The 16,489-nt window shown below is 39.9% G+C and overlaps 1 protein-coding gene across 4 annotated transcripts in view; it reads right to left on the bottom strand.

The window, feature by feature from the left end:
- The window catches only part of KIF26B (kinesin family member 26B), a 305,074-nt gene that overhangs the window by 68,575 nt on the left and 220,010 nt on the right, over positions 1 to 16,489 (bottom strand). For all 4 annotated transcript variants that reach the window (XR_003993480.2, XR_003993481.2, XM_030499568.2 and 1 more), the window contains exons 6-7: positions 2,051 to 2,257; positions 447 to 540 (exon numbers count right to left, since the gene is read on the bottom strand). Coding sequence is in view for 2 of the 4 variants with exons in the window: in XM_030499568.2 (XP_030355428.1) it covers positions 447 to 540; positions 2,051 to 2,257 (301 nt within the window). In the remaining 2 variants the exon portion in view is untranslated. The remainder of the gene's footprint in view (positions 1 to 446; positions 541 to 2,050; positions 2,258 to 16,489) is intronic.

Genomic DNA, 16,489 nt, shown 5'->3' with positions numbered 1-16,489 from the left:
AGAGGGGCAGGATCACCTCCTTCGACCTGCTGGTCACGCTTCTTTTGATGCAGCCCAGGATACGGTTGGCTTTCTGGGCTGCGAGCGCACACTGCCGGCTCATGTTAAGCTTCTCATCAACCAATACCCCCAAGTCCTTCTCCACAGGGCTGCTCTGAATCTCTTCTACGCCCAATCTGTAGCAGTGCCTGGGATTGCCCCGACCCGGGTGTAAGACTTCTGTTCCAAAGAGCATGCTGTCCAAAATTTAGAGAATATGCAAAGTGAATAGATGTGTAAGTGAGAGGTGATGGTGTAGCACAAGGTCATGCACAGTGTACCACTTTCAAATACAGTTACTAAGCACAGACAAATGAAAGCTTGTTTTCCCTAATCTAATGTATTAGCAATCTTGAGTTAAAAATATTAACTTTGCTGCTTGAGTAGGGAAATTTAACAATACCAACCAAGCTTGGCATGGCCAAAGCAGAACACGCAGCCGTCTGCCCCATTGACCACAGACTGGATCACCTCAGCCACAGTCCCAGCACATACTTCAGCCTACCAGAGGTATTAAAAAAAAACCAAAAACCAAACCAAAACAAGACAAAAAAACAAACAAACAAACACCAAAAAAAAACAAAACAAAACAAAAACAAAAACAAAAACAAAACAAAACAAAAAAAAAACACACAAAAAAGACAGGAAAAAATTAACAATAATAAAGAAAATCATTTAATTTCATTTCATATTAATAAGGAAATAATTTCATTTGATGAAGCATTAACATCCTTTGTGGTGTTAAACAGAATACTGTTAAGGGATGTAGTTGGTTTGTTAGAACTACCTATTAAGAGAACTTTAAAAATACATTTTTTATTAAAAAAAAAATTTAATACTGAGGAATTTTACAGGCTCTATTATTTGCCCAGTTCAATTCCACTAGGAGGCGGGTAAAGAATGTAAAGAGAATAAACAGCCTCTTTGGTATTAGCTAGGTGACATTTCTTAATTTTTCTCTGCATTATTATGGATATTCTTAGCTTTTTGCAGCAGCAGACTCCATCCTGAAGACTGTAGCAGTATTTTCAGAAGTACAACATGCAAATTTACCCTAGGCATTCTTAGATTTAAGGTTCAAGCAGGCTGAATGGTTAACAATGCTTCTGCATCAACTGCCTACCAATAGTGGGTGAAACTAAACCGGAATTTGCAGTTTAGGCTTTTACGTGAAGTACCTTCACATTTGATAATAAATCACATAAATTCATCTAGTTCATGGCTATTTCTAGACTACCTCTATCATAGTAAGTAAAATGGGCCAAGAAAGAGACTGTTCACAGGCCAGCCCTTGAACGGCATTAGTCTGGGAGGTGCTAGATGGGTGCAGGTGCTCTAGGACCAGAGCTAGGTCAGAGACTGACCTAATGATATGATCATACAACAATGCTGGCCCTGTGTCCTAGCTCTGTTTAGATTATGAGTACAGAAACAGCCTTACAGTACTGTTTTCCAATTACACTTAGCCACGTTACTTTGCTCTTCTATTGTCTTCCTTGTGATATTTGGGTAACATAGTTCATCAAACCAAAGAAGTCTAATACGAATAAGAAATCTGAATATATGTAGATGAATAAAGATGTGAACTAAAATCCCTATCCTCTTATTGTGAAATGTACAACAGAACACTGTACAAATAATTCTTGATTTCTTAATGGAGGACTGCATTAGAGAATTGCAGTTCTGATTAGATTGTTGCATACACCAAATAATAAAATTTTGTAATATATAGTAACTTGTAAATAACGAGGATTTACTTACTAGGCTAAATTTAGCACATTTATTGCACACATTATTTTAGAAGCAATTATTTACAGTAAAGAATAAAGCATGCAATTATCAAGATACAATTAAATAAACTGATTTCATTATTGATAATTTTGGTGAACCAAATTCAGCCCTGGTCTAATTCCACTGAAGGTACTACTGTTGCAGCAGAAACTAATTTGGCTCTGGCGAATGGTATTCTGATGATATAAATAGATAACTATTGTGTTCATACATTGCTTACCTGTGATGCATCTTGGGGGAAAACTGCATCAAAAGCAAACATCTTGGGTGGAACCTGGTTTCCCCTTTTCTGGAAAGCATTCTGACCTCCACAGGCCAACGGGTCATACAGTGTGATTTGCTTCTTACGGGGGTCAACTTTTAAGAAAGAGCTGGACTCAGACGTATCTCTGGCAAGCGTGGAAGAAATGCGCACCATGACTTTGACCTGTCAGCAAACACATGATAAGATGATTGCATTTGATTAGTCTGTTGGGTGCTCTAGGCTGGTATGTTGAACGAACTTTCCAATTACACTCAACTAAACCATACTTGCTTGCTGTAGCTAGTGTCTCAGTGTAAGTCATTGAACACACAGGAATTACTGCAGGCAGAATTTGGCCTCAGATACACAGTGAGTAAAGCCAGAACTCACCTCCATCTAATTCCACAAGCAACTTCTGTATTTAGAATTACAAAGTACATCATGGTGTTTTAGTGTCGATATTACTCAGGTACAATGATAAGGTATTATATCACCTTGTCGTACTCTCAATATAAATTAAAAATTAACTTTACCCCAGGGGCCCAATTAAGAAAGCTGAAAGGTAATCTAGACTGCCAAAATATCAGAAGTGCTGTAGTTTCTACAAAGCAGTCTGATCAATAGAAGCACATAAAAATCTGTAAATTACAGATCTGTAATTTGCACCTTTCCAATTCTAATCTAAATGCAGAAAGATGAAGTGCTCAGTTCTAAGTGTCATCATAAAAGAGTTGTGAAAAGAGCCCTATTTTAATGGTCAGATTTTGAAATTATTGTCAAGGGAGTGGAACGTAGTAAGCGGTAAAAGATTTGTTAAAACATGTTAACTCACAACTCATTAAATGACTACATAATAGGATGTTATTCCTAAGACAAAAATACATCTTCATGGATTTAATGAGGTAATACTGCATCATTAGCCCAGTTGGTAAGCAATTTAAATGTAAGTAATACTGATGACAATCAGCCTGGCTTTGGTTCTCCCCATAAATTCGCCATCTGCAGACACAAGAGTTCCTGAACTGTACAAGGCAATCATCTCTCTGACAGCTCTAGCGACGCTTGCACACACTTTGTCCTAGAGCACGCTGGCTTTCACAGCAACCTGACAGAATTTTTATCTTAACGTCACTTGCATCAAAACCACCTATGGCTGGCATGAAGGTCACCACTAAGGGTGACCTCAGCACAGGATGGGAGCATGGCTGCTGCTGCAATGGCAGATGCACCCCGGGGGGAGGTTGTAGCCCTAAAAGGTAGACAAAGTTGCAATTCCTGTCAGTCTTATTGAGACGGGGCTCTTTGTATGTAGATCTCATTTCATCCCGGCCTAAGCTTATCCCACATAGAAAAAATCAGCTGCTTTGAGAAGTAAAATCTGACTAATCTCAAATTAATTTTTGACACAACATTTTGAAGACAACAGAATGAGACCAGAGATTAATTGGGATTATTCAGTATTTTTGTGATGTCTTCTCTATACTGCTACTTCTAGTCAAAGTAGTAATTTGACTCCATGTATTTTAACCTGGGAAACCAAGTTGTCATTAGATGGTGACATGGCCACAAATCTGTACACACACGTCATTTCAGTTTTACACAATTAGTTGAGGGAAAGAGGAAAAATACAGCTCGGGTGTGAATGGGTTCTCTTCTCGGTTGCTTAGCTGAGCTGCTTGTGAAACCTAACCTGTGACTGAAAAAAAAGCTACTTCCAGTATTTTTGCCAAAGACATTCTTGTAAGCCCAACCCTACACAGAGCTGATTTCTACTGAGGACAAAGGCAGCCAACACCCCTGGTCAGTCCACATAAACTGGGCGAGGTTTGCATGTTTATTCCAGCCCTAGGTATCCTGGCAGCTCAGAAGGGAGGCGCTAGTCAAGCTAGCAGGGAAGGGAGGGCGTACAACACTGAGTATCCTAGAGAAGCAAAACAACAATGGGCAGTATCAGTCTTGATCTGTTTCCCTATTTTCAACTTTGGACACCTCCGGGTTTTTCTACTATGTCCCACATTTTTAAATGGATGCCAATATCAAGAGCATTAAACTGATCTGCTGGAAACCAAAATACATGCTATTCCTCAACTACTTTAAAATAAAATATTTGCTCTGCTTTCAAAAACTATTTCCCTGTAAGTTTACGTGCATTTTTGGCTGCTATGAATCCATGTCCTCCAGATCTCTAATCCTTGTATGCAAAGGAGAGTTAACTGAGTGACAGTCTTTAACAAAAATCACATGCTAGCAAAAATAAAGATGGGTGCATGAGTGTAATGGACACAGAACATAAGTAGTTGCAATAGATTATTTGAACTCATCTGGTAATTTGTAGACCCTAGAGTATTCTTCCAAGCTAGTTTCACATCAGCATAACTCTTTCAAATTACTCCTGATTTACATCACATTAATTGAGAAGACAATTAGATCCTGGCTGTGCAAAATACATGCCTACTGTATGCCATGAGACCTGTGACTATAGCGAAACCCAACAAGCAGGCAAGATACAGGCAAACCAGTCCTGAGAAACACATCCTGGGATTCAGAACTGCATACATAACTGTGGCACAATAAGCTAGGCAGGCCAAAACAGATTTTAACATGTCTGAACTAGATGTATCTTCCGAAGAGAAAGGCAGGCTTGTGGTCTGGAAATCAGGCTGAGACTGGGGAGCTAGGACCCCTCCTAACGGCTGTGCCTCAGATGCAGTACAATTGTGAACTAGTGATGCAATCTCTCTTTCACACTCCCCACCTGTACAATGGGCTGAGTCCTAGCTTTCTTCACTGCAAGGCATACTGATACATTCAGTCATTACCAGGCCTCAAAGGACTGGCAGTTCCATTAGGTAGGCACTCCATTATTAAACATCATTATGTATGTAACTGAAATCCAAGAATTCATGAAAAGCATTTCCCAGTAGTGGTTATGACAAGAGTAAATCAGCTAAGCTACAGCAGTGGAAATGATGGGAGACCATGGCCTCCTGCTCTGCTGTTCCACAGTCCTTCACACAATTTATATCTGGGGATAGCGGGCGGAGGCTCAGTCTGCACTGGCCCCTGCAAATCCACACCATGGAGGAGGCAGCACAAGGATGGGGGAATGTAACTCAGCCAGCCATGGGGATAGCACAGGAACTTAATGGACTTAAAAGACTTCAATTTAAGGAACAGACAGGCTGAAGATCACAGTGCTGCTCTGGGGGAGGCAGAAATACAGTACGGTTAATTTGAAACTAACTGAATAGTGAAGTTTAAGAACTGTAATATTTTATGCTTGCAATTTATATTTAAATAAACTGGAAATTGAACTTCTCCTTAAAAAGAAGAAAGCAGGTTTTCTGCTTCACTTCCTATGTGTCATTACTCCTTTAGTCCAATGCTACACTTTCCCACTAATCTCTTGTAATAGAAGCATTTAAGAGATACCACTTGCAATTAATGGGACCACTCAATCTGCCAGAAATTCTTATTTGGATTCCAGTGACCAGGTCTTGGCAGCGCTCAGCCTTAGATGCACCTCTGACTGTTTCTATGGAAAACATGAAAGCGGTCTCTCAAGATATGCACTGTTGGTGAAACAAACCTGGGCCTAATTTTGATCTAATTTTACACTCATGCAAATCTGACTGAACTCAGCAAGAATTACCCTACCTTAAGAGTGGAAAGAGAGAATAAAAGAAAAGGTCACTTGCTTTGCATCATTATTGTGCCTTTTCTAGGATATAACTTCACCTCTTCATTCTGCTCATGATGAAAGCATTTTTAATGCATTTTCTGCCATGAGTTCACAGGATTTAATTTGATAACTATTCAATCGAAAAGGAGCCCCATTTACTTCTCTGGATTTCAGTTCCTGCCTACAAAGATTTGTTCTGTTTTTGAATGCATTCTACAGTCACTGAATTCCACAACATTACTCCTGATATGCAATGCCACAAATGAAAGCAGAATCAAAACTGTACTGTTCAGATTTCCTCAACAGAGTTTCTTTGTATTTTTGCATATGTATTAATTTTATACATGTGTGTATTTAAGTTATGTATACTGTTTTTTTTAAAAAGCATATAAATTTTCTGAATATATATGTAAGATTATATATATATTATATATATACATTTTTCATAAATTTATCTCTAAATGGTAATTATTGACATTGAAGAGTTCCTTCACAGATACTACTCAGTAGCATCAAGCGAAGATACAGGGGAATTGCTGTAATATCACTATGCTTCTGTACTGTAAAAATAAGCACAGACCTTTTAATCAGCTCTATCACAATTTCAGCTGCCTGAATCAGGTTCCTTTGCATTTTTCTTTTTTATCTAGTGCATCCCTATATACACATCAACTATTTCTTGAAGAGGGAATTTGCTAATTGCAGGATTATCCCCAGCTAAAGTCAATTTGTGACCTACCATGGACCTTTTGTTATGCTCTTGCTCTGTGGTGAAGGACAAAGGTTCAGCACACTCTGCAAAGTAAAACTGTTGCCATAGGAAAAATAAGAAAACGGAGTCCCAGTCACCGACACGCCCATGTCTCCTGTTCCCACAGGGGTCTGTCTGGAGGACCTGCAGTGAAATGACCATGGAAGGTGGGAGAGGTAAACTGTATCAAACACATATCAAACACAAATAACCACAGGGTCTGGAATGAGGCAACACAAGCAATCAGAGATTGACACCAGGGATATTATCGCTTCCTTCTACTCTTGCCTTTAAGGTTTCATTTGAGGTTCATTTATCTAATTACTGCAGGGACAGGGCTAGACAGCTGTTGCTTTGGGCACTGTGCTTGCCTTTATGAGCTGCTTTTCTCATCAATCATTTGAGCAGCTTCTGCTGGATGTGTGCTGGGTAGTGGTGGGAGGCAGAACCTGCCGTGCAGTCAGAAGCAAGACAGGCCAGCTGGGGCCATTGATCTGTATTAGCACTCCATCAATGTAATGGCAATCACTGGCTGCAGGAACAGCCTTATTGGAGGTTAATGAAGAGTGGGTTTTGTGATTTCTCACTGTTACAGGTATAAATAATGGTGGCAGGCATGCGTTTTTGCTGTAGCCAGCCACAAATACTACAGCACGAGAAAATCTACAACAGCCCAAACACTTATGCACATGCATGCTTTTGCATGATGGATGTAAAGCCAGAGGCATTTCTATAGTGCCTTTCTGTGGAAACAGTCTGTTAAGCCTTTTAAGGGATTTTTCTTACAGATCATGAGACAATTAACTGATCATGCTAACATGAAATCTAAAAGGTCAAGATAAACAGACTGAGCCAGAATGAAATAAATACAGAATTGTATGAGTGACACTGTTTTAATGAAGTCACCTGGTCACATTTGGGGAAAAACAAAACAAAACAAAAAACACAAAAAAGCAAACAAACCAAAAACCCAGAAACAAAAACCAAAAACAAATTCAGGCAAATTCTGCCAGTGCAAACTGCTCAGGAAGCACGTCTCAACAGGCCTCATTGTTCTCTCTATTTTCATAAAGGTAGCACTTGTAGGCTTCAGTGCTTCACTTTAGCACAAATTAGAAAACAGACCTGACCACTCTTGTTCTTTGTGGAAATGGCTGTTACTGCTACTGCTGCTTTGGAAAAGCAGTGAAAACAATTGAAAAAACACCACCATTAAGGCTTGCAAGTCTCCTCTTTTTTACAACTGTCCATCTGTTTCTTTCTTGTGTAATTGCTAAAACTTTACTGGTTCATCAATGCTGTCCTGTAGAGCAGTTAAACCAATTTGCACTTGTAGCAGCAAAGGGAAGTAATGTGAGTGTACTGTTCCCAAACACCAATCATATTATTCAAAAAACTTGTCCTTCTCGGGATTGTACAATTTTTAATTGGATGATGTAACTTTATTAATAAATTCAAGTAAAATCTGGTGTGAAATATGCTCAGGTCACAGGGCATGGCTCAGTGACCTATTGTCTGTGTCAGCAGTAACTGAGTTTTGCCACTGTAGTTTGGTACGGTCGAAAGACAGTGCTGAGCACAGACACTGTCTGAAACCAGCATGTACATCAGCCCAGTCACTCAGCTGTGGCACTGCTACTGCAGCATTTACTAGATTAACACAGAGGATCGCAACTTTCTTCTACTCTTTAAAAAATAAAATTAAGAAAACAGACATGAGGATCATCCCATCATAGAAACAGTATTTCCCTAAGCTTCCCCATATGCAACAGACAGCCTATGTGTTCATGGTTTTCTTTTTGCTTCCTTCCGATCTCTTTGATGGAAGTCTGCATTTCAGACCTCCATAGCTGGGGCAGATTTTGTGTTGCCTCAATCAGGAGGAGAATTTTTCCCAGCTTCTGACACTCTCCCTATACCTACACATGGATCCACAAAAGCGTACCTGCATCTATGATGGGGCCAACAACCTAACTCAGGTCATGTATGGAGATGAAATTTCAGATTTTTTTCCTTTTTTTTTTTCTTAAATATATCTTTAAACATCACTGTTAGTGGCATTTTTGTAAGAACTAAACAAACCAAAACAGCTTTCAACAATCCCAGAATGATCAACATGGCATCAACTGGCACTGTCTTCCCTGCAGTGGATCAGCAGGTATGTAAGCATGCACCTACTAGTACAGTCAGCAGATGCCTTACTTAAGCCTCTAACACACTGCTGCAAAATTTGCTCTGCTTCTCTCACTTTGATAAGAATTTATTTTTCTGTGTCCCTGTGAGTAGCAAGTACAGTTGGCTGCCATGAATTTCAAGATCTTCTCACTTCCATGGTGTCAGATCTCTCTACCTTTCAAAATCAAACAGATAATTTGCTTCACTTCAATGACTTTTTAGAGTATTTCCTCCTTTTTCCTACATAATACTTCTTCAAAAGGGTCTTTAAATAGAAACTATCTATCTAGTCAATTAAATAATGCAAAAGCTGTTCCCTGGCACAAAATGGCCAGTATTCTTCCCTGTAATTCTCATCCTCTGCTATGGGGTGGCCATATCCAAGGGTCTGCCAAGACGGTCCCTTGCCCATGCTAAGTTAAAAACCATGCCTTTAATTGTTCAAGAGAGCAGACTAGTGGCCCAACACCATGTTAGGGACCTTGTTAACAATGCAGGAATATGGATGATTGAGTGTCAGTGCCCAGGAACATTCCCTGCTCCTGTTTAATTTACTTTATAGTCTGAACTGATTTTAGCTGGGATAGTTAATTTTCTTCATAGCAGCTTCTGTGGTGCTATGGTTTTGGATTTGTGATGAAAACAGTGTTGATGACACAGGGATGTTTTAGTTACTGCTGAGCAGTGCTTACACAGAGTCAAGGCCTTTTCTGCGCCTCACCTCCAAACCACCACCGACTAGGCTGAGGGTGCACAAGAAGCTGGGAGGGGACATAGTCAGGACAGCTGACCCCAACTGACCACAGGGATATCCCATACCAGATAACACCACGCTCAGCAATAAAAGCTGGGGAAAGAAGGAGAAAGCAGGGGATGTTTGGAGTTATGGTGTTTGTCTGCTCAAGTAACTATTACACATGATGGAGCCTGGCTTTCCTAGAGATGACTAAATATATGCCTACTGATGGGAAGTGGTGAATGAATTCCTTATTTTGCTTTGCTTGTGCATGCTGCTTTTGCTCTTCCTAGTAAACCGTCTTTATCTCAGCCCATGAGTTTTCACTTTTACCCTTTTGATGCTCTCACAAATTCCACTGGGAGGGAGTGAGCAAGTGGCTCTGTGGGGCTGAGCTGCCTGCCAGGATTAAAGCATGGCATAGTCCCAGCCGCAGAACATTGCACAGCTTAGGCATGTTTTCCAATCTGTAAGTTAAATACAAGAAACTCAGCTGGTGCAATAATGGTCTCCCAGTCATGTGATGTACCATATGTTGCTCTGTTCTACTCCAACCTGGCTTGATATCTACAACTCCTACAGACAGACCAGCCAAACCCATCAAACACATTTGTGGCACCAGCAAGGCAAGCCTCTCTACAGGAATTTCTCTCCTGTTGTTATTGACGACAAGGCTGCTGACATTCTTGCTGCTTACACAGGGCTGCCATCAGTCACAGGGCAGGAGGGAGGCAGCAGTGGTGAGTCACTTGGCTCTTTCTCATAGGCCATGCTCATATTCTGCTCCAGTGCAGAAAGACTGAAGAGAACTTTGCTTCACTTAAAGTTTCCTCTTAGAAACCTTCCCTTCCAGCAAAACATGACTGAACTGCCTTGTCTGCCACAGGGACTGGTGTTGATAGGAAGCAATAGCACTATCAAGAGTAGCAACACCTTAAGCACATGCATTGATGATTATGTCTCCTCTATTACCTCTAAGAGCCCCAGTTTCCGTTTTTGTGGAGCTGTGAAAAAGGTGCATAGGATGCAGCTTGGTAAGTTTAAGAAGGCAGGTCATCTCATCCCTAATTAGAGAAAGGGTGGCACCAAGGGCTTCGCATTATACATTCTCAAGAGAACAGGAATTCCCAGGTGAACAAGGCTCTCTTTTTGTCTACAGAAACAAGAATTTCTATGGAAAGAATGCACATAAAAGACAAAGTTTCCCTTACTTATGTCTTTGAGATGTCTTTTCAGTGCTAGAGAAACAAAGGATATACAGGTATTGCACAGAAGATGTATAATCACAATTGTAAGCTTTTCCATTATTTATAAAGATGATCTCCATGACTGCATACAAAAGATTCCCCAGTCTGCACATAACAATGTACGGCATAGCACCATAAATAACAAGTAGCGATGCAATCAGATAAGAAGGATTTACATTATTTAAGCCAAGACAGAAGTGACAAATTGCAGTTTAATGCAGATAAGTGTGTAAAAAGATGTGTAAAGCTCTGGAGTGGCAGTTGGTAATGACAGCCAGTAAATAAAAGGGATGGTTCATGCTATTGACTAGAAAAAATATTTGGGAATTCATGGGTAGGAAAAGAATCCCAAAGAAAGCAAGGGGCTACATTGCTAGAGTCTATATAAATGGAAGGAGGTACAATTAACATATTAGGCAATATAAGTGAAACATCTAATAAGTGCTTGGGTATTCAGAGGAGAAATTCAGCCTCCAGAAGGGAGTATAACCAGCCTCTGGTGCCATATGATGCATGAAACAATCAGCAGAAGCCTTAAGGATTAGAGCTAGATACTTTGGTGAGATTTAATATATAATAAGGTCACTGAATTCAGCAATAATTCCTTATTTACCTGCAAGCATATGAAATGAGAATTTGACCATAGTTAGGAACAACCACTAACAAAATTAAACTTAAAAAGAGAGGAAATGATAAAACCTGGATTCAGCAATTATATGATTTATATTGTTAGTGAACCTTTCACCTGAAGATCCTACAGGGCTTTGCAAAGTCTTCTGACAGAATGAAGACATATATTTACAATTATGCTCATTTTTCAACTGCAGAAATAAAGCATAAGAATAAATTAATCATTTAAGATCCCAGAAAAGGCTTGCTTTACCTAAAGAGACTGCCTGAACTCTAGTTCTTCCCTTTTTTGTCCCATAACTGTAGGCTATAATGTTTACAAGGGCATAAACCTGATATCAAATTTACTTTTTCTTTCATGTTGTATTTTATTTAATAGGATGCTGCATGCTTCTATCTTTGGCAGTGGTACAGGGAGGCCCAGTAACTACAGAGCTCAAGCAGCCAGTCACTTAGAATTAATGAGATTCATTTGTAACACTATATGTTATCTCTAACTAAAAATGCATTTGTTGAGCCTTAACAAATCCGTGGAACAGATTTTTATGGTGGGCTTGATTCTGCATGCCTGTGAAACAAACAGGATTATTTATTGTGCCTGGGACAAGAGAAGACAAGAGCATACAAGATGCATAGAATCATAGAATCGTAGAATTATTAGAGTTGGAAGATCATCTAGCTCCAAACCCCCTACCACAGGCAGGGACACCTTCCACTAGACCAGATTGCTCAAAGCCCCATCCAACCTGGCCTTCCTCTGGTCTCACTCCAGGTTCACCTAACTCCACTAATATCCCGTCTCCAACAGTGACCCAACAGTCTGCCCTGCGAGCCTCCCACTGTGGTGGGCTGCACTGGCATCCCACTGATCCCCTCCGAGCTGTGGCTTGCCGATACCTGCACAGCTCACGTGCCACTTGCATCCTACCAAGTCACAAACTGGGGGGAACTTATACTACCAGGAGAGAGCCACAGGCTCAGATGAGCCACCCTGTAGTCTGAATACAATCTACAGTGCACTGGGGACATTACTGGGCTTGGACATGCTTATGGTGCCATTTGTGGGATGCTGTCACTCCTTTCGGGGGTGGGAAGAGGAGTACCCCAGAAAGGTCCCCACTGGGTACATACAGTACATGAAGCTGCCTCTCCCTGCTCTTCCAGAACCTTTTGCTGAGTCTCTGGTTGCTTGTTCTTCCATACATTGTCAGGGTAAATTGCTTTCTGACCAGTAGTGAACATTGTGTTGGGATTTTCAGTAGCTTGAAGGTGCTACAACCTGACTCTTACCCCTGAAGGAAAGTAAATCCAAGGAAGTCATATGTCTGAGCAAATTTGTTCCTAAAACCTGGGGATCAGCAAATACAGCCACTGGTGGCAGAAGGATGGCCATACTTGGAAAAATACAAACACATATTAGCTACGTCTACGCTCCTGGTGCAAATGATCTCTGCGTTGTACACTGTGGCATTGGTCCCTAGGCATGCATCTGACTCCAGGTACAATGCAGCTCATCTCCACTGCATCCTGTGTTCCCATGGTTAAAAATCCAGGCATGTAAGGAAGGAGGATGTATGGTATGCTTAGCAGTGCCCCTGGTCTGTCTGATCACAGAACCAAGATAGCAGGACTGTAATGCTTTCCTGTGTTTTTTGTACTGAACATAACTAGCTAAATGACAGAAGTAAAATGATACCAAATCAGAGAGACAGACAAACAAAAAAGACAGAAAAAAACCTAAACAGGAGCCCCCAAGTGAGAACTACATGGAAACAGTACTTTGACAAATGAAACTTGCCTCATGTCACAGGGAGTCAATAACTTCTTTTACTCTCAGCTGTAGTATAGAGCATAACATTGCTACTGACACTCTTCCTTGACAAATGTAACTCCACAGCAATGAGAAACAACCAGCAAAGTGCCCATCTGCCTAGTGACCCCTACCACTAATGATTTTATCCACTGCTTGTTGCCTTGTTAAATGCTGCAATAAATAACAGCAGTGTTTGTGAATAGACCAGGTAACTAATGGCTTGCCCTAGAATGAATATCCAGCAGTTGTCAGTAGTCTTTGTACATGCCCTCAGCTGTAATTCTGCAACTTTAATTCAGGCAAAATTTTCATTGTCTTCAACCTCAGCTGCCATTTCCTGATTTTTGAGAGATTAACCATGCAACCTTAACATTCCTTTAACATTGCTGTTCATCAACAGAATAATTCATTATGTTGTGTGTAGCTTAGGGACTGTGTAATTCTTCTAGCAAGTAGCAGCCTTTAATGAATGGCACCTGATCAATAATGCAGAATACAGCATTTGAGAATAAAGAAAAAGCCTTTTTTGTGAGGGGTGTCTGCAGGAAATGTCAAAACCATTTATCAAGGATCCAGGCTGATAGCCTGCAGCTGCTGTCCACAAGAACTACAAAAACAAACTTTGCTGAGTCCTGCGAGTGTCTTCTATGTATTGAGTATAATTAGCTTTTTCCATGGCCAAAACACAGAATAAGAACTTAGGCAGTATGAATGCAATGCCCATTACCAGAGTTTTTTTGAAGTAAAACTTCACCATACTAGTACTTTGTCCTTAAACTTCTAGTTATACAGGATTATTTTATCTTGTTTTCCAGGTGCACCTTTAAAACAATCCTCACTGTAACTCTAGACAGGCTGAGCTGCTTAATAAAAATGCATTTGTATTGGGTTTCAAAGCCTCAGATTAACAAGGCAATTGGACAAACATTACAAACCAAGACAATGGTAAGCACTTTACCTCTTCCTGATCTAGGTAAAGCATGTATCAAAGGAGCAAGTAGTTTTGACTGTTTTGGAAAGCTTTTTACATTTCTTAGTAAGCGATACAACTTAGAGCACAGAGCAACTCTATCTCCTTTGCTGGTAATTCACATCCAGTAATAAATACAGTAGCAACAGTTAAGGGCCATAATGATCATTGACAAATATGAGCAAGATGATGAAAAAAGAGGTTTAATGAAGTTTGCTTTAGTCCGGCATGGCTTAAAAAACTTCATTTTAAGTGCCAAAGTGATCCCTTCTTGTAAAATCCTAAATCTAGTGTAATCAGTTTTCTAGGCATGTTATTTAAATAGTTAAGAATAATCTTATTCTGGACTCCAAGGAAGGCTTCTCCCATTGCACCTATCACCAAGATGGGAACTAAAGCAGCCATGTAAGCTTATTTTCTAAAGATCAAGTTATTGATCACTTAGGAGCTACTCAAGAAGGTTTCACCTTTAGCTAGCCTGAACTACATTGACAATATGATTTCTTTCTTTCCTGATGCAGGCAAAAAAAGTTGATCTGATGGTGGATAAGAACAAGTGGAGGACCTTGAAGAGGTTGGGCAGGCAACAATTCTCCTCTATCCTCTCTCTCTCAGAGATGGGTGGCACAGTTGATTGCTTCATCTCCTCTAAAATCTTATTATTTCCATTTTGGTCACAATGATGTCACCATGTGTCAACAATGAGAGCCAGCATTCTCAAAACAGATGTCTCAGCAAAGCCTTTTGCGCCTTTGGTGGGTAACAATTCCGGCAGAGACGTTGCATCTCTGTTATCACTACTAGAGATATCCTAGCTATTACACAAATTAATCTGTTTCTAAATCCATCTCTCTTTAAGAGTGCTTTTTCACCTAGTATGAAAATTTCTATGGTAACATCGCCGTTTGTCATTGGTGGCACTGCATGCCAGACAATGGCTATGAAAGTAGCAGTCTGTGCACAGGTTTCACAAATGATTGAAGCAACTAGCCTTCTCTTGAGCAATAAAGGGATCTTTCATTTTAAGATAATTCATCCTTCATGCTTGTCACTACTGTAGCTTAGTGTCAGGGAAGAAATGATCTTTGATGCCTTGTAACATTTTGTCACTCATCACAAAATAGAGAGATTAACAAAGGAAAAAAAGGGGGGCAGGTTTGAGGTGGTTTTTTTTTTTAAGATGCATCTTCCCACAGTAGATTAGAGCACAGGGAGAACAAATAAGCAAGGTAAAATATACCAGAATGATAAAAGGGAGAAGATAACACAACAAATAACACAGAATGATTTTTAATATACAGCACAGAATGAAGCTTGATGAAATACTCAAACTTCAAATCTAAACATGATTCTAAATCAGCCCCATGTGGTAGGGAAGGAGATCACTCTATTGCCTGTCTGTCTGGTGAAGGATGGTTTTATACCACAAAAACTGAAAAAGGTATGTCTTGAAGTAAGTAGGACTGCTGAGTACAGACTGATTATATACATCAGTATGACATATGAGAAGCACAAAAAGCATGTGGCTGGGGTGGACCAGAATCCAAATGAGACTCATGCCAACCACAACAATATTCAGATTTTCACTGGTGAAGCAAAAGCCCTAACCTGGATCAACTTAGTTTTTCCTCACTTTTTTCAGTAGATACGATCTTTCCAAACAATTCCTGGAATTGACAGTACCACATTTAGACAGTATAGACCACAAATCTGTCTGGCTGGGAAGCCTCAGGTACAGTCGCAGGCATTATGCCGACTATTATGGTGAAAAATTACCAATGCAGGCTTTTAATGGCACTTCTAAAGCTGCCTTTATTGCTTGTTGTCCAGTACTGTAACTGTACATTAGCCCTTCATTTTTTTAAGGACTGTCCTCACAGCAACACTCATTGTGAGTGCTGCAAAACCATGCACCTCTGTGCTTACCCCTTTAACAGCCAAGTATCTTTCATTCTCACACAGTATTTTTGCTATACAGGAAAAAAATTGGGATAGAAATCTTACTTTGGACAGTGTGCATCTCAACTTTGGGTATATTTACATCTGGCTTTTGATTCAGATTATTCAATAACAGAAAGTCTAATAAATGGTAATACATCATAGTTCACACACAACTTTGCCTATACCACTGCTCTTACTGTATTTCTGTTAAATGCTGCACATCTTACCTTACTGAATGTGAATGTGCTTTAGCTAATATTCAATACAAGTTTTGGTAAGGTGAATATTGCATATGAACTCAACAAACTAAAGGAAATTCATTCCATCATTAATTTGTGCCAAATCTCTTGGTAATATTTTAATTAAGCTGTTACAGTCCATAGCAAAAACATAAAAACACACAGATTACATGTGTAATTACAATCACAAAACATAAAATCACAGATTATATAAAACTGCATTAGGGAACT

This window comes from Strigops habroptila, chromosome 10 (assembly GCF_004027225.2).
Source record: "Strigops habroptila isolate Jane chromosome 10, bStrHab1.2.pri, whole genome shotgun sequence".
NCBI lineage: Eukaryota > Metazoa > Chordata > Aves > Psittaciformes > Psittacidae > Strigops > Strigops habroptila.
The sequence above is the reverse complement of the archived record's forward strand: the minus strand, read 5'-3'. Positions and strand labels throughout refer to the sequence as shown.